Source organism: Elaeis guineensis, chromosome 2, assembly GCF_000442705.2.
Source record: "Elaeis guineensis isolate ETL-2024a chromosome 2, EG11, whole genome shotgun sequence".
In the NCBI taxonomy this organism is placed as follows: Eukaryota; Viridiplantae; Streptophyta; class Magnoliopsida; order Arecales; family Arecaceae; genus Elaeis; species Elaeis guineensis.
Window position 1 is genome coordinate 84,487,410 of NC_025994.2, and position 18,539 is coordinate 84,505,948.

At 34.0% G+C, this 18,539-nt stretch overlaps 1 protein-coding gene across 1 annotated transcript; it reads right to left on the minus strand.

Moving 5' to 3' along the window:
- Positions 1 to 703: 703 nt before the first annotated feature.
- Positions 704 to 14,557, minus strand: LOC105056798 (tryptophan synthase alpha chain). Its single transcript, XM_010939115.4, has 9 exons — positions 14,299 to 14,557; positions 8,708 to 8,854; positions 8,189 to 8,254; positions 5,881 to 5,989; positions 3,934 to 4,010; positions 3,475 to 3,552; positions 1,781 to 1,858; positions 1,295 to 1,354; positions 704 to 1,217 (listed from the first exon to the last, which is right to left on the minus strand). Exons 1-9 carry the CDS (start codon positions 14,518 to 14,520, stop codon positions 1,083 to 1,085), a joined length of 972 nt encoding a protein of 323 aa, XP_010937417.1. The 5' UTR covers positions 14,521 to 14,557; the 3' UTR covers positions 704 to 1,082.
- Between the last annotated feature and the right edge of the window lie 3,982 nt (positions 14,558 to 18,539).

Genomic DNA, 18,539 nt, shown 5'->3' on the forward strand with positions numbered 1-18,539 from the left:
AGAGGCGTGTACAACTCATCCGTTCTGCTGTATATAATGATATGTGCTTAAGCTGCAAGCATTGTAACCCAAGCATTTATATAATATGGATCTTATTGTGTCCTACTTTCCTCCCATCTTCTCACTAATAAGTTTTCTGACTTTGATTTTGGCAAAATCTTATAAATATAGTCGAATATTTCACATGCCAACAAGACTTCGATATGTTGGTTAGCACCCCTCTCCAGTGCATGCACTGAGGATATATACTGGTTTTACCCTGGAACCTAAAAGGTACTGATATTATCATGAATTTCATAAAAGAGAGCTGAACTCACTTTTTCATGAATTTTTTTGACCGTCGTTTCTAAAAACTGATTAAGGTTGATGAAATAAAAACAATGAAGAAAATCCAAATTTGCAATTTCATGGTTCATCAGTAAGAAAGAAACAATTCAGCTTGCCTTGGATGGGCACCAGAAGGACCTGAATCAGAATCCAACAGCCCCAATGCGTCATGCTTTAACAAGTAGCTGTAGGATTCTGCTCCCAGCTTCCATGGACTGTATGTGGATCGCACGCTGAGAGCAATGGCTTGCATCAAAGTAACAAAAGAAACACAGCATATTTTATACTAAACTCTTTATGGCTAAGCTCACCATCTCATTATTACTCATGCTCTTTCATGTCAGTGAGTTTCAGAGGTGTAGACAACCAAGTTAAAGCCAATCCCCTAATCGACAAGATGCAATCATTACAATCATCTTTAAGAAGTAGGTTAGCACTGATTACATGTAATAAACCCCTGCTTCACAGTGAATAATTAGGAAATTAGCAGATGTGATGGAATTTACATGGATACAGCTGCCAGTGGCCTTCTAACAGCCTTCCTTTCAATAACTTTTTACTTATTTATTAAAGAAAAAGGACTTATAACATCCTTGCTATGACAAACATACAGGATATAAATTCAATTCACAATTATTGACATAAGATCTTTCTCCTGAAAGATGATGACCCTTATCATAGACACTCTCCCCATCAGACTGACTATTTACCATTCCAATTGACAGCTATCATTTAAGTAACGGCTGATAGCTGACTTAGGGGAGAGCTTTTTTTAAGGATGTCATAAAGGACTCAACATGCCTCAATCCTTCTTCAGCAGAATTGGCTTCTCCTAATAGTTTAACAATGGCACTACCGACGATCACACCATCAGCTCCCCATAATGAAAGCTGCAATATTTGTTCGACTCAATCTCAGAAACAAATCAGCAAGTGCATTTAAGTTCAGTTGTTTAAGTGTGACTAACCTGTCTAACATGTTCTGGTTTTGATATGCCAAAGCCAACTGCGACAGGTTTTGTGGTCACCTGAAAAGAAATGAAAATTTCTCTTAGAATCAGAAATGGTTCAGCCTGTAATAATAATAATCAATATTTAATGCTCGACATAAGAAATTAGTTGTAAGCATTCAAAGTGTGCCATAGGTCTAGGAGAAAAATGACTATACTTTTGATTTTCTTTTTTTTTTTTAAATGTGTTTAGAACATGGTGGTTATTCACCACCACAGAGGTTTGAAACTGAGACCTCTCCTACAGAGAGATGGACACAAATCAGTCAAGATAACAGCAATTGGCAGAAAAATAATTATACTGTTAAATCTAGCAACCCTGCAAATTGCGAACATCTAAGTGAAAAGAACACTTGAGCAAGATCATGCAATACTAAATATATACTTTTGCCAATTTCATGATAAGATATTAATTTAGAAACTAAGATATTGGGAGAAGCAAACCTCTTTAATTTCCTCTAAGAGATATTGTACTTGTGGATTCACGGATGGACGTGCACCAGTAACTCCAACAGAGCTCACCTATTGAAACATATCGATAGTCAGTTAAAAATTTTAACAGATGGATTAATATGAACATAAATAACAAGCCTTATAACATTCTTGCTCTATTCTGAACATAAATAACAAGCCTTATAACATTCTTGCTCTATTCTTTTGCATGATATTTTTCCAAATGGAACCCTTCAAATACAAAAATAAAGGTCTGGTCTCTTCATATACCCACATTTAAATCTTTTATGCTCCTTCCCTTATCTTTTTAAATGTTTCAACCTAAATCCAGAACCACCTCTTAATCTTTTCTAGCAAAGCCCAAATGCCACAAGCAGTTCTCTCTCACTTCGTCCTAAAATTTTTCCATATCACAATTCCAAAAGAAAAGTTCCGTAAATAGCTGATTTCTCTCAGAACCAAAAAACATTATTTTATACTTATGTTGTTGGCCTTGATTTCTTTCCCATTCATTTCAAGTGTTTGCACAATACTATTTTATATTCCTTGATCTTCATAGCTCATTGTTTCACAAAATTTCAATACCCAAACATCGTAGCACCCAACAGAGAGAACTGGAACCTTAGATCATAATGCACTTAGTTGAACTATTAGGACTTCAGACAAGAAGTTTGCTCTAGATACCCAGAAAGCACTAAAGGTGATGTGAACTAATACATGACCAACTTTTTCAAGAATTTTTATTCCATTTAAGATTTATTGCAGAACAAATGGATCAGACTAGAAGCTACATCCTAAGCATAATCACAAAAGCATTGTTCCAAACATCTTATGCATAGCTTTATTACATTAAATGATCCAATTAATTATGCTTGACACTAGTTAAGATTTGGAAACATGTGATAGATTTTGTTATTTTGAAATGGTCTTTTCAGTATTAATCAATTTTTATGTCTTTACTTTCTCCATTCCAAATCATTTTGCTCGATGTCTTATATAATCTTCAGTAAGTACCATATGCTTTAAATAGAGTTCAAGCTCATCTCATTTGTCAGAATTCTATTTCCTCAAGGTAAATTGAAAAATCTTTTAAATGTATTTGTAAGGACTACCCTGCAATTTGACAAGACCAGTTGGGCAGGTTAGAGGTAGTTGTGCTGCTGCTTTTGTGTAATGCTTCTTACCTCAACCAAACAATGATGCAAGGAAATAATATATTTAGACAACATAAAGCTTCCAATAACTAAAGTTAGTTCTAGTAAGGCAGTCATTCAAGAATAAAAGTTAGGATCTAATAAATCGAATTACAAGAAAGCAGTTGACCATCCCTTAGCAGGCAAGCAAAACAGAGCTGCATTATGAATCTCAGGCATCACTTACGGCTTTTATTTTTCAACAAATGCTGGTACTAACTACTAAGTACTTGAGAACAACAGGAAGAAATGATATGATCTGGTAAATTAATGCAAAGAAAGCATGGTTAGGGCTGCTTTAAAAACATATGCTGAATGATATAATCTTGAGCTAGCTGGTGACATGAGATATGGCAATATGAAGTGGATTATAATTTATATCACTACTAAAGATGGCATCAAAAATCGATTTTTGCACCTAATACTCTAATAGGATAGTGTAATCTAAACCATAAAAGATAAATAATTAGGTTTACTGATGAAAATACTTACAAGATATACAAATCCTTCTGAAGCTTCAGCAATTGCTTTCATTCTATGTTTTTCCGTAGTAGGTGTGGTGAGCTGGACCTTTTGTGCATCAAATCATATTCAAACATAAATTAGAATTATATTTATAGAGACTAAGAGAAAAATAACTATGCATTTCAGTGATTCTGACAAAATACACTATGTGATATATAAGAACAGTCTAATTCACCAATACTCCAATGCATAGAAAAAAATTACTAATGAGGAATTCAGTTGTTATTGAAGTGTGACACCATATACTATTTGTTCTTCCCGTTAAGTGTTAGTTTCTTCTTAATGAATGGGTTAATTTTTTGAGAGAAATGAATGAGTAAATTGATCTCCATAAGCCTGTCAAGTATTTCATCCCCAGAACCCATCCCAATATATATATATATATATAAAGAAAATAAGAAACAGCTGCAGGATGAAAGGACCTACCAAATCAACATTTTTCCTAGTGGCTTCTTTTCTCAAACTTGCACTCTCTTCGAAAGGAAGGTCTGGTACAATAAGACCTGCAAAACAGTGGTGGTCATTCACTAAGCTTTCAAAAGGACAACAAAATAGTAACTGATGATTAGCTGGAATTTCTGTCAACTTCAAAGCTTTACTTGAATATTGAGAATAAGTTAGTAGAATGATAAAGTTTCATCAATAAATTTGGTAAAGACACCTTGAAGAGATTACTCTAAAGCATACAATCAATTAACAGAAGTAGGCTTATTCTTCATATGAATAGCTTTGGAGGTTTTGGATAAACACAATGCATGCCTGGCCATATAATCACCACCTTGGATATCTAAATTAATTAACAAGTTTTATCCATGTGCAGTAAAAATTGTAGATAAAATCCAGTCACCCTATTTTCATCTTTTTCATTTTTGAAGCAAAAATGTCTGATGCAGAGATAGAAGCTGATGACAGGATAGAGCCCACAACAAAGGCTAGGATGTAAATACTCAACCTCAGGGTGCATTAAAGCTTGGATATCCATGAAGAAATCAGCAGAAACAGGATACAAGAAATCAGGATTTGATCATAACCAATATGATCTGATGTCTGATGCACCCCATGGCCTAATTCTTTCCCACTAGATTCTGGGAAGGTAATTATTCATATAATTGATTTAGTAGCAGTATCTATGCCAAATTGATATAAGTGATAGTGATGCTCTAATCCTGTCAGCTGTCCCTACCTTACAGTTAAGTGAGACTTGAGTTGGTTTGGCTTTCTGTAGCAGCAGCTGTCATCAGTAACCATAGCAACACTAAGAAAGCTACAGAAGAAACTAACCATGAATAATCTGGTACAAGAGACCACTTGCATTGGATCTAGTATATAGATAACTTTGAAATTGGTGCTGATCATTCTGATCTTTCAACTTAGAAATATGGGTTCCAATCAACAGGAAATAGATATACAAAGTTGAGGGTTACCATGATTAGTTGTTGATTAGTTTGGGACTCTTTTAATCATAACCTCGGCAATAATAATGGCAATAATTATTAAGAAACCGACAGCTGTATGATGAATATAGTTCATGCCATTATTGAAATTTTGAGGTTCCGTTGGCCTCTTTAAAAACATTGATGGGAGGAATGCTTTTCTTAATATATTTCAGCATCTTCATACAGAGTGCCTTCTTCAGTTGGTCTCATCTTCAACTGGACATATAGAATGCTTTTCTTGGTAGTGCCTTGACCTGATTACAAATAGCCCTTGCGCTTCTGCAAATTCATTTTTTTTTCTTCATGGTTGTTAGTATTTCATTATGTCTTTTTTGGATGCTTTGTCATGTGGTCTTGATGTGAATTTCCAATAGTTATCACGATTAAGACCTCCTCTATTATATATGTTTATGAAATTTGCAAAAATCTGTGTACCAGTCTAGACATGGAAATCTGGGATAACATGTATAATCAGCAAAACGGACAATAACATACTTGAAATGCATCAGAGCTCGCTAGTTTAACTCTTGGTAGCAGAATCCATAAAGTGAAACACAACCACATTTTAGTTGAAATGGTGATAATGCTATTTAGTTTTAAGTTTTGAAAAAGAACACATACATAAATACAAGATGTCTTCATGAAACTCTAACTAATATGCACAGAATTAGCTCAACATCATGCTAATAATGTTCTCTTTCTGAAATGTTATTGTAATGAATACTATGAATGAAAAAATTCATATAGTAAGCTATCATGCAATCTTGTAGGCCAATACAAAATTCTATTTGGATACCGGATTTCGAGTAGCATAGGTTCTTCTATCTTGGAAATCATTACAGAAAAAAATAAAATATTCATGGTAAATCAGACTAGGTAACATTTAGACATAAAATTTATCTTTGATGCTGAAATTTAAATCCAAATCATCCGTTACCTTGTACACCACAATATTTTAAGGCAGATGTGAACCAGTCCATGTTATGCGTGACTATGAGATTGTAATATGAAAATATTGCAATTGGACAAGATAATTGAGGGACCACCTGCCAAAATTTAATAGAAAATTATGATTAAAAGAAAAGGAATGATATATAGAAGTTCAAGACATAATTAAAGTGGGAGAGCTTAATCCAATGGTGACTTCATCCTCCTTTGCCAACAAACAGCATTTAATGAGCATGAAAGTCCACTTTAGATGTAGACTTTAGAAGATTTTAGCAAGTAGGCATGTAGCAGAATGAGCTTGTTTTCCTAGTGATAAGTTCCTGATTAATAATCAAACATGAAACCAGATGAAAAGCCCCAAGTCCTCATAAAAATATGGCAACCATAATGACATCACCCTGACCCAATTATTTGGAGTCAGGTTTATCGCTCGGAGTTGTTTCAAGCTTTTCCAAAAATCTTTCTCCCAACCTTTATCCATGTTAGTCTAGGTCTTTCATTCTATTTTAGGTATTCAATGCAGATTCAAGCACATCTCCTAACCAAATCTTCCTTAAATCTATGTTGCATGTCCACATCTTCTCAGATATCACATTCTCCACTACTAGTGTCACTCCTTACTATCCTGCAATGCACTCAACTCTCAAACAATCTTTTCTAGTTTCATGACACACCACCTGAAAGTTCTCCTTTTTGATGCACATTGTTTAGTTAGACACTTTTTATTGACCCACTCCAAAGAACACAGCATTCCAGCCTCATCACCTTGTAAAATTTACCCTAATGTTGCCAAGGATCCATTGATCGTGTAACACCCAATTTTTCTCCACTTGACCCAGCTAGATCAATGTCTGCTTGTCACATCTTCATCTATTTCTCCATTCTTTTGTTTAATAGACCTATATTATTGATACTGTTCATGATACTGCCTTTCTTGGTCAATTTTGATTAAAATCTCATTTCCTTTTCTCTTTTGATCATAATCTTTTCCATACATATGGTTTTCATCTTGCTCATTTTCAAGTAATCTTCAAAAAAAATTTACCTTCTTGAACAACAAAATGCACTGATTACATCACTTAGTTATCAAAATCTTCTGAAGTAGACCCTGACTATATACTTAACTTTGATAGTTGTATTTTGATAGAAAACAAACAACAAACGGAAGACTTTGACAAATTTTTTTGAAAAAATTTGCCTTCAAGTATTATGAAATTTAACCTCGTTTTGCGAAGGTAAAAAAACAAGATGATTGGTGAAACAGGATTAATCAAAGCATGATAAACAGCCATTATATAGTCCCTCATAGTTCTTTCTAAGATTCAGATTTATTATGATGTTATGAAGGTTTTCAACTTTATAACTAACTCACGACATCTCTTTTTTTGAATTATATAAGAAATTTTGTGGAAGACTTCACAACATTTTGCCATAAATAGAAATCTATGATCTAAAATCAATTCTTTCAGAGAAAAAATTCAAGTTCGGCAATCATCCAACAAAATTCAGAAACATTATCAGAGTATAAAAATTAAAGAGGAAAATAAATCAAGAAATGGAGAAAGAAATAGTTCAGTAAATACTTAAACATATTATGACTTCACAAAATGCTAGAAGCTTGGATGATGTATATTATTTTAATGAAAAGCTTTTGATATTTGATAATTTTTCAATTTGCAAAGTTAGAACCCCCACCACCCCACCCAAATATATATATATATATATATATATATATTATCAGATATGGTTTGAGAACTGAATGCTTTTCTATAGATCATTTAATCATAATCAAATGGAAATTATGTTTAATTTTCTTCAACAACACACTAGATATTCCCTTTTAAACAAAGGAAATAGATGATACTTAAGTAACCTGACTAGTATCGGATGGAAATTTATTTCTATTGACAAGTCATCATAGTTTCCTATCTCCCTAAGCCTCTTGATTTCTAGTAGTCGAGCCATGAAAAACTACAACTATGATAAGTCAAAATAAAAGAAAGGAGTTCTGAAAGGGTTGTAATTATTTTGAATTTTTAAAAGAATCATGGACAAAGTCCATCCATTGTTATAATGGTCTTATACTCTAACACAGTTCAAAGATTAAATAATTTGACAACAGCTGAGCACTCATGATAAGATGAGGTTATGAGGTTATGAGACATTTTGGCCAATCAAGCTCTCTGATGGCTAGTCTGGAGAGGTGGTAATAATATTAACAACAAAGGAAGGAACATAAGTCAGCAACCTTCATAACATAATATAATAAACAGTTATTTTATTGTGAGGATATTTACCTCCTTTAACATGGAAAAGACAGCGCGTGGGTTTGTCCCCTTTGTTAGGGCCCGTTTACTAGAAGCCTGCCAAAGATATTATGAAAGTAAATAATAAGGTTCCTGTTAATAAAAATGTAGAATCAAGGAGAAATGAACTCATAGTTCACCCTTTACACCAGGGCCCATTTGGGATTGCTTTTGTTTTCTTTTCTTTTTTTTTTAAAATTATTTTGAAAAAACAAGGAAAAAAACTGAACTACAATGAACAACATGTATTATGGAACTCTTTTATTTCTTGAGTTGTTTATAAAATCTTTGGAGCATTTGGTAACAAAGATTAATTTATTGCTTCTCAAAAAGTAAAAATAGAAGCAAGGAATACAGAATTCTCCCATTCCAAGAATTTTTGGGAAAAAAATTTGTTGGTGAGCAGGATTCACCAAGTAATAAACTTCTTCTAAGAAATATAAACATATAAAAAAAGTGATGGAAAGTATTGTTCTAGTAAAGAAAATGAAGAGAAGCCAAGGTAGTAACCTGAATTACGGGACCATCTGCCAAAGGATCGCTGTAGGGCAAGCCCAACTCAATTATATCCGCCCCCCAACGGTCAAGTAGTTTCAGTGCTTTTGCCGTCGTCGATAGATCAGGATCACCAGCGGTAATGTAAGGTATAAATGCAACCTAAGCAGTGGGAACAGGGAACAGTGTCTGATTCCAAGTAAGTTACCAAATAAAAAAATTAATATCTTTTACCATTTTGCATTTTGTCATGGCCCGACCCATTGGGCCTTCAACCCAGCCCAATACAAAAAAAAAAAAAAAAAAAAAAAAAAAGAGAAAATAGAGGAGAAGACTTCCGAAAGGAGTCTTCTTCCTCCTCTCACCGACTCCCAACCAGAGTCGAAAAGAGACCCCCTCCGGCTCTATTTAAGGAGGGGATCCCTCCTCTCTCTCTCTCACCGGAGAACCTAAAGTCTATTGACGGCAATCGTCGAAAAATCATCACGGAAGATCGACTCTGTGTCCATCTAATTTTCACACCGAAAACCTTCGCCGGCATCGAAGGTGAACCTCCTCTCTTTACTCTCTTCTCCTCCTTTCTTCCCGTGCTAGTATGCACGCTCGCCGGCAACCGAAGTCGTCGGATTTCTTTGAGAAAGGAGTCACCGCCGGCCACCGGATTTGTATTTTTTTGGACGATGGGTCGCCGCCCTCTTGTCGATGGCCGTCCCCATGCTGGTTGCGCCGTCGATCGGCCAGCCAACGAAAAGATTTGAGATCTCCTGCTTCGGCCCAGGGCAAACTACGGGAAGAAGAAGAAAAAAAGAAAAAGAAGAAGAAGGAAAAGAAAAGAAAAAAAAAAGAAGAAAAAAGAAGAAGAAAAATAGAAAAAAAAAAAATATATATATATATATATATATATAGACTCTCTGCTTTCTCTCTCTCCCTCTTTTCTTCTCTCTACTTTCTCTTTCTCTCTCTAGTCTCTCTCTACTTTCTCTCTCTAGATTATTTCTCTCTCTTAAGATTTTCTAATATTTTGAGAAGAATGATGATGAATTTAAATGATCCTAATGATGGATTTTTGATTTGCAATCGTCGGACGGTACACCGGCACCCACTTTGATCAGATTAGATATTTTTAAGATTCTATTTTTCATGATTATATTGAATTATCCATATGATAATTTCAGCATGATTTGATTAATTTATCTTGATCTGATCAATCAAATTTATTGAACCATATCGTCTAATTAGTACAGATTCATCTTCATAAATTTCTCTCTCTAGAATTGTATCTCTCTAGAAGTTTATTTTTTTTAGCATTTATCAAGAGAGAAAAAAATTTATTTTGATGAGTTTGAGTGATGATGAGTTTGAATGATTCTAGTGAAAGCATCCTGATCCGTGATTGTCAGGTAGTATGCCAGCACCTTGATCAGACCATGAATCCTTAGATTTGATCATCCATGATCCCGATCTAGCCATGACTTGATTAGATCATGTTGATTTCACCAATCGAGATATTGGACTAATCGTAATGATTGATTGTGTCACCTGATCAATTTGGATTGTACCTCATAAATTCTCTCTCCTTTGATTTTCTCTCTCTACTTGATTTTATGAAATTAATGAAGAAATCTCGATCCCATCATTTGAAATTCGATTTGATCTGATAATCAAACTTTGGATCGTCTATGTCCTAATTAGATTTTGATTAGATGAAATTAGATGATCGGACCAAATCTAAACCGTTGAAATATGATATTCATATTCTTTCTGATTATTGAATTTGATCTCGCATAGGTATCATTGACACCTGATAATCGGATATTGTGATATGGTTTATGAACTGAAGAATTTTGAAAGAAAATTTATAGAATTATGTGGATTTATTGGAATACGTTCGAGGTAAGTAATGTTTCATTTTTTCTAGATTTATCGATAAATTATAATATATTTTTCTGACATGATTTGTGAAACGATGCATGAATTGGATGAATGTATTTTGTTATGAAAATATCATATTTTGATATGTTATGATGAAGCATGATTGAACATATTGATTTCATGATGCATTATATTGATTGATTTCGATACTAGATGATTATATATTTTTTTATCAAAATTAGAATATGAAATATGATTTATGAAGAATTCTGATATAAGAACAATATGAATTGACAACCTGACTATGTAAAGGACCACGCCAATGGAGGCATATATATTGGCAATTGATTTGTCCTGAGGGTTTATGTTGCCAGCGAGACTAGCGATATGTCGCCAGAGAGACCAACGACAAACCGTCAGAGAGACCAGCGGTTCCAAAGAACTTTACTGCCAGATGATTCGCAGCTCACCGCAAGAAGATACACGGTGTTATGACCCTACGATAGAGAAAATATGGTCATAGCTCATGGTTGACAAAAAAATTTAAGAATGAAAGAAATTGAAATCTCGAAAAAAAACTTGAATTTTGAAAAAGAAATAAATTTGGTATGAACTATGTTGCATAATCGAAATTAATTTTAAATTGATGAACTCTATATGCTTATTTTTTATAAATGATTGTTTACTTTAATAGCTGATAAAATATGTTGAAAGTGATCATTGCTTACTGGGCTGTCTAGCTCATTACCTCCTATTTTATTATTTTTATAGATATTGAGGAATTAAAATGATACAAGATATGAATGGAAAAGTGATCAGAAGCAGAATCTCCATACTTTTATTTTAGGTTGAAAGTCTTATTGAATTTGATGTAAGGCCTATGAATCATTGTTGAATTTATTAAGATATTAAAGAAGAAATTTAAATCGTTATATTTTAGATTTAAATTATTGACTAATTATTCCGCTGTTGTTTTAGGATAGCATGATAAGATGCCTTGCATGTTTATGGGAAGAATTTTTTATGAGTATGCGGCGGTTGCCATGACCCTCGATTCACAATCTCGGATCGGAGACGTGATACATTTTCAAAAAAAAATCTCAAAAAAAATTAATTTATTATTTTGTATTTCTTCTGGTCGAATATATTCATAATTTCATTTCAAGCATCCACATGCTAATGCTAACATTGTGCAGCATCATAAAAGAATCCACTTCGTTTACCAAAAAAAAAAAAAAAAAAAAAGAAACCACTTTACTTTACCCTCCAAGAGTATGGCGCAAAATCATAGGAAACTCACTCTACATTTTGTTAAGGAAACAAAATAAAGGAAAACATGGTATGAGGCTAAACACCCTGGTAATGAGCAGGCAGGGGACAAAAGCATAGTTAATCACTTCCTCTTATTGTAGAAATATTGGTCAATTTTTTTATTACCGAACTTACTCATATTCTTATGCTCCTCTAGGTCGATAAATTATTTTTTCATAGATAGTATTTACTTGTAAAATGGGAGGAAAGTCTTATCCACATGAGAGGTGGATAAGTTATTTTCACACCAGTCAAAAAAATAAGCTTTCTATTTTTTCCTAAAATACTCTTAACTATATAATAACAATAATATAATATATTATAATAATAATATATAATATTATAGTAAAATAAAATATATTATTTTACATTATATTATATACTATGATATATTAAATTACATATAATATAAAAAAATATAATATATATAATAGCTATATTTATATAATAAAAAATATTATGAAAAATATGGATAGATCTTAACGACTTATTCAGAAAAACAGTAATGCAAAAGAATATGGATAGTAAATTGAAGAGTCATTTTTCAATACATAAAATAATATGAATAATTTTTTTTATCTAATTATTGTCCTAAAAATACTTATCCAATAAAATAGAAATATCCAAGTAAATAATTTATCTTGCAAAAAGTAGATCCCAAGAGAAGGGATGATCTCATCTTAACCATTCATTGTCTACTTCCTTCCATCCTCAAGACTTGAAACTAGATGCTATAGTGTCTGAAGGTGACCATCATGTCTTATTTTGGATTTTGTTTTTCACATGGAAGGATGATTAATTTTTTTTTGCGACGTCAACTGTTCTATCTCGTCTTATATAGATCTCCGAGCACTATTATTTTTTTTTTAATTATTTCATATGTCTTTAAGCGATCATTGCATGATCAAATAATAGAGTTTTCTTTGCATGGTAGGGCTATGCACCCTACATCTTCAATCTATCTCTTTGACACGAAAGTGATGTGAGATATTATTGATTAGACTTATTCTACATCCGATGTGATAGGTACAATTAATGATAGACTTATTCTCATCGTCCTGTGCCTACCACATGGGCCATACAATAAGTTTTTAGTGAAGAAAATCGCGACGTTAAGACTGCCCTACATTCATAACTTTTATATCCATCCATCAGTATTTTAGTGCCATGCAGCATATCAATGATTATGGATATTTTCTGTAACAACCAGAAAGCCAAGTACCTCTATTAAAGATTTTTTCTCAGCATCCGACCCTCCAAAAATAGAAAGAGAATTATTTGTGGTACGATTTGGCATTATGGATTGATTCCTACCACATCATATCATGATTTTTCTTCGTCGCCATGATACACGATAAGAATTTACTCCGCGATGCAATTTATCGTGGTGGATCCGAACTGTCTGAAACATGTAGGCTGGGAAGGGACACGGATGGGAGAGGAATCGGAAATAAACGCGTGGATGGCCGACAGCAAGCCTTTTTCCTTGCATCCGGCCCCACATGGATACGGGAAATTATTGCATGCACCGGGTGCAAGTGAATCAGGATAAATCCGGAAGCATGCGCACGGTGGATAGGGTGGCGTGTTATCCACCGTGGGATTTGACGCGGTCCAGCTGCACCTGGTGCATGCAATCTGGAGGCCATGGATACCATATACTAAATTACTTCTTCTCAGCATGTCTTATCGAGAATTACTGCACAACTAAATCATGTAATATCAGGATAAATCCTGATATTACCGTGAACTTTTCCTTTGCGTCAGCGATGTTTACGTTCACGTGCAGGATTGACCGGCACCGTAGAACAACGCTGCGTCGGCCATGCGTGTGGACAAATAAATCCCCTCTCATCCACCAAACCATGGGGAGATTATGTGGCACAGGACTCAAGGGTGTCCTTTTCAGCAGCACTTATCCCCGCCTCAGGCCGGTGTTTATCTCCTTTACAGAATAAAAAATAAATATATAGGAAAAAAAAATAAAGTCACACACTTTAGCATTTCCTAAGAGCATAAATTCTTGTGATCGATGTGGTGCATCTGTGAACGGCATCTATCGCAAAATGGACGATCGCACAAAAATGAGCATGATGTGCATTAATTACCAGCCGTCCGTCCATCCTACGATGAATGCTATCCATGAGTAGGACGTCTCATCCTGCAATGCCGCATATGCACCACGCTCATTTCCTAATGCTCTCGAAGGACTTGTCAAGCCCACATAATCCTAACTTAACAACTTTAGATTGCAATCCTGGTGCGACAAACGTCGAAGGAGTTAAAAACTTTTCATGTGCATATGATGAAGTACCCCTACAATGAGTCATTGAGGAATGTCTAAACTACGCTCAAGAATCGAGGAGTTACAAAGACAGATAAGAAAATGAGATGAAGGCCAAGAGATCCATAATTAAGCTTACTTTCCCTTGTTTCTTTAAATTGGAGAAGGTTTCGGAGATCCCGATCAGCGCCGGAGAAGAGAGGCTGAGAGAAGTCTTCAGGGCTAGGCTTGTGGGAGGAGTGAGCGCCGGGGAAGCGAGGCTGGGAGCAGCAGTCTTTGAAAGTTGGTTGGTGGGAGGAATATAGACTCGAGATGATACTGGGGAAATGAAACGGGAGCTGGTATTTGGTACGAGGGCCATTGTGTTAGCTAGGACGAAAGAAAATGTTCTTAAAGTGAACCACACCCTGGGAGTTCTTATAGAGGTTGTCGGAAGGACCACCTCGTGAGATTCATGTGGCCAAATAGAGGATGTATTTAATGAGGATGCATTTGTGGAAAGGACCGCCTCTATCTAGTTCTGGCCTACCTAAAAATTGTATCTCTATTTGGCCACATGCAATTGAGGAGGATGCAGTTGCATGCGGTCAAATAGAGATTTTTTAATTAGGCCGGAACCAGCTCAACCACATACAATATATATGGAAGCACGTGTATTGCGTTCTTTTCCGATTAATCTTTCCTTGAGCTTGTTGCTCTACAGCGACTGATCATTCATTTGAATGATGGACTTGATCCCACCAATAATCACTTCCAATAAAAAGAGAGATTAATAGTCTAGCCGTGCATGTGAGCCCCATTTTGCTCATGATGTCATATGTAGTAGGAACTGATTCACCGTCCTTCATGCGAATCCATCATTGGATCATCATCTGCTTGCTTTGAGCTCTGTACCGATGGATGAATGATGGTTTCGGAGTGCTTCTGAGAATTGTGCGGTTGGTGACGGTGAATCCTTTCTTTTTCGTATGGAGGAGACGACCCCATGCCGATGATATACGCTGCATGCGGCCACATAGAAAAAGATATTAATGTATGTAGTGCACCACATGCTATAGCTAGCATGGTTCTGTGTAAAGGTGTACATCACTTAAATATATAGTCACATTTACATCTTTACTATTTATCGAGAAAAATTCCTATAAAAAGAAAATCTTCTGGTGCTATTGAGAAACCTGCAAATAATTGTCTTTTTATTGCAGGATTTGAAATATTTTATTTAGGGTGACAAGAGCTATAATCTTGATTTGCAGTTGAACAATGTTACGTGTGGGTTTCTCATTTTTATGATCCTCTTCTCCCACCAATCTCATCTCTTATGAGGGAAGAAAAATATAAACAGGATCCTCTGTGGTGCAACTCTTTGCACTGCAGAGTCTACTACCATTGTCAATGGCCATTAGATCATCCATCTTAAAGATGTATAGTTCTCCGATGCAACATGTATTATAGTAAAAAAAATCGTCGATATCTTCCAAGATAAATAAGTGCCATCCATCTTCAAGATGAATGATACGATGATCATCTACAGTAGAATAGGATTTTGTAGCGTAAAAGCTGCATTGCAAAAATCCAAACTCAAAAAAATAATAAAATAATACAATGATGGACTGTTTGCTTCTCCAAATCCCTAATTTTAAAAAAAATTATTTATCAAAATAATATAATTTTTAACTTAATTACAAAAGTAATACAAATCCATAAAATGCTATTTGAAATGGCGTTTTATAGCCGCCACGTCACCATCCTCTCTCCTCCACATGGACGATAAAAAAAAAAAAATTAAAGTCGCCATTTGAAATGGCGTTTTCAAAAACACCGTTTTAAATGGCGACTTTAATTATTTACTTCCAAAAAAATAGAAAAAATAAAAATTATAATTTTAAGTTTAAAAAAAAATAAAAATTTTGATTTTGATTCAAATAAAAATCATCATTTCAAATTACTTTCTCTATTTCAAATTAACTTTTTTTAAAAAGTTAATGTATGTATGTATATGTAAATATATATATGTATGTTTGTATGTATGTATATATGTCGTGATATAAAAATTTATAGCGATATTTATAATAAAATACTATTAATAAAAAAATTCTTATAGAAAGATAGCTTCATTTTTCTCAAAATACAGTAAAAAAAAATTTAGCAGCATATAATAAGAAATGCTATTAGCAATTTAATGCCAAAAATTATTTTTGTCGTAGTGATATGATTTAAGGATAATATGATTTTAAATTCAAACCGGTGGATTCTTAAGAATGTGGAAAATAGAAGAAAAAAAGGATTGATGGATTCTTTTCTAAAGAATACAAGATTTCTCAATAACCATTTGCTCCAAATATTTCTAGATTCTATTCTAATTTTCATCGGCAATCCAAACCATCCACATGTAAGGATTCTTTGCTGACCTCTTTTTATTTCCTTTAGCATCAGCTTCGATTTTATTTTTCTATCTTTTATATTTTTTTTATTTCTTGATTTGTTTTAGTCTTCCCTAGTATTGCTAGGGCATTTTACTGCTTGAAAATCTGCTTGATTTAAATTAGCTTTTACCTTACTAGAGATCAACACATTTGACGTTGCTTTAGTTTTTCGACCTTTAAAAAATTAAGGAAAAAAAAAAAGACTAAACAACATATATAATAAAACATTTGTGATGCTTTAAGTTGTTAGTACAATCTTTTATACATACACTATCTCATTTGCAAAAAAATAAAAATATAAAAAATAACAACAATATCAATAGAGTTTTCTTTTTTTGACTTTCAACTCCGATGCTATATGCTAAATTTGAAACTTCTCACTTGCTGAGAAATAAAAACACATAAATAACAACAATATCAAATAGATTTTTTAAAGGAAAAAAAAACTTTCAACTCCTATGTTATATCCTAATTTTGAAATTTAGAAATAGTATAAGGGTCTCATAAATCTGTAACTCTTGTGTTTTGCGAAGAACAATAAATATCGACTCATTTACCTGGTCTCGGACCATCCTATCAAACTATTCCATCACACAAAATAAAATAAAAAAAAAAAAGAAATCATGAAGTTACGAAAATGACGATATGATTCTTGACCAACCACTGTTTATGCTGCCAAATTTTATACGTAACAACCGCCCAGGCTTTAAACGTTTTCACTGCATCAAGCGCGTGACATGTTGTCTTTCATACGTTGTTGCTTTTCGAAAGTCGAGGAAAAAGATTCTTACCAACAAAAAAAATATTGAGGAAAAGGATAGGTTCTGGCCGAACTGGGGTAACATTATCGGGCCCGCAACTACTTGCTTGACAAAATCCACGTGCTTCTTGGTACAAGAAATTTATTTGTTCGTGTCAACTTAATGGGAACCACGTAGCATTACTTTTTTTTTTTTTTTGGTAAATTAGTATTGCCGGACCTTATGATGCAACAATGGGCAGGAGTAATTGCGTATTTTTTATGTCATATTTAGTTTTCCCCTCTCCTCCTGCCAAACGAACGGTAGAGAAGTTTTTTATTTATCTGTATGTCATAAAAAAAAGAAAAAAGAAACAAGAAAACGAAAGATGGACGATGCCAACTCCCCAAGGAACAGGTGCTTTGCCATCTAAAGGTCAAAGAAAAGGATGACACTACGCTGGATTAAAGCCTCATTATTCGACAAATTTCAGTTGTCACCACATAAAATTAAAATTTCTTTGCACTCTAGCTAGCATCGGGAATGATTTATGCACTCATCGATCATACTCTACTAGAAAGTCATAAATAGCAAAAAAATTTAAAAAAAAATACACGTGCATTAATAGAAGGGAGGCCGATATCATCGACTGTCAGCCTATGGCACGATCATGGCCACCATGAGGATGAAGAAGGACAGTAGCCATCATGTTGTCCTCAAAGAGAGAGAGGATGAGAATGGAGGTAAAGCCGTGTACACCATTCCCAGGATAGGCAAAAGGATTGTATGCAGAAAAAATTCTACACCCATTCACCTTGACATATCGTTGTTGCGGTGATTATAAAATTTTTTACCTCAAAATGCTGATGTAACATTTTTTTATTGACTTTATCTATAATATATATGATAGATTAAAGTCTATCTAAAAATTTTTTTCGTATGGTGCGTTCAGAAAAAAATTTGATATGCGGCAAGCCAAAAGGAAGAAAAAATTATCTGGTGAACTTAAAGATGATATGTCATTAGCCGGCATGCATTCCTCTCCTTCTTGTCAAGTAAATATTTCATTGCGATGATGATATCACGTCCAACTTATCACAGATTTCCATGATGATATATCGATTGCTATATATTTTATTGATTTTCGTGATGATATCCCATACTATTCCATCGATTCTCGATTTTTTATTGGGTTGTGATAAATTTCATGTGGTATC

What these genes read in the sequence shown, in the direction of transcription:
- LOC105056798 (XM_010939115.4), bottom strand. Translation starts at nt 14,520, where the DNA reads ATGGCCCTCGTACCAAATACCAGCTCCCGTTTCATTTCCCCAGTATCA. An exon ending in CAGATGGTCCCGTAATTCAG is followed by an intron (nt 8,255 to 8,707) that starts GTTACTACCTTG and finishes TATCTTTGGCAG; the next exon opens with GCTTCTAGTAAACGGGCCCT. An exon ending in AAAATATTGTGGTGTACAAG is followed by an intron (nt 4,011 to 5,880) that starts GTAACGGATGAT and finishes ACTGTTTTGCAG; the next exon opens with GTCTTATTGTACCAGACCTT.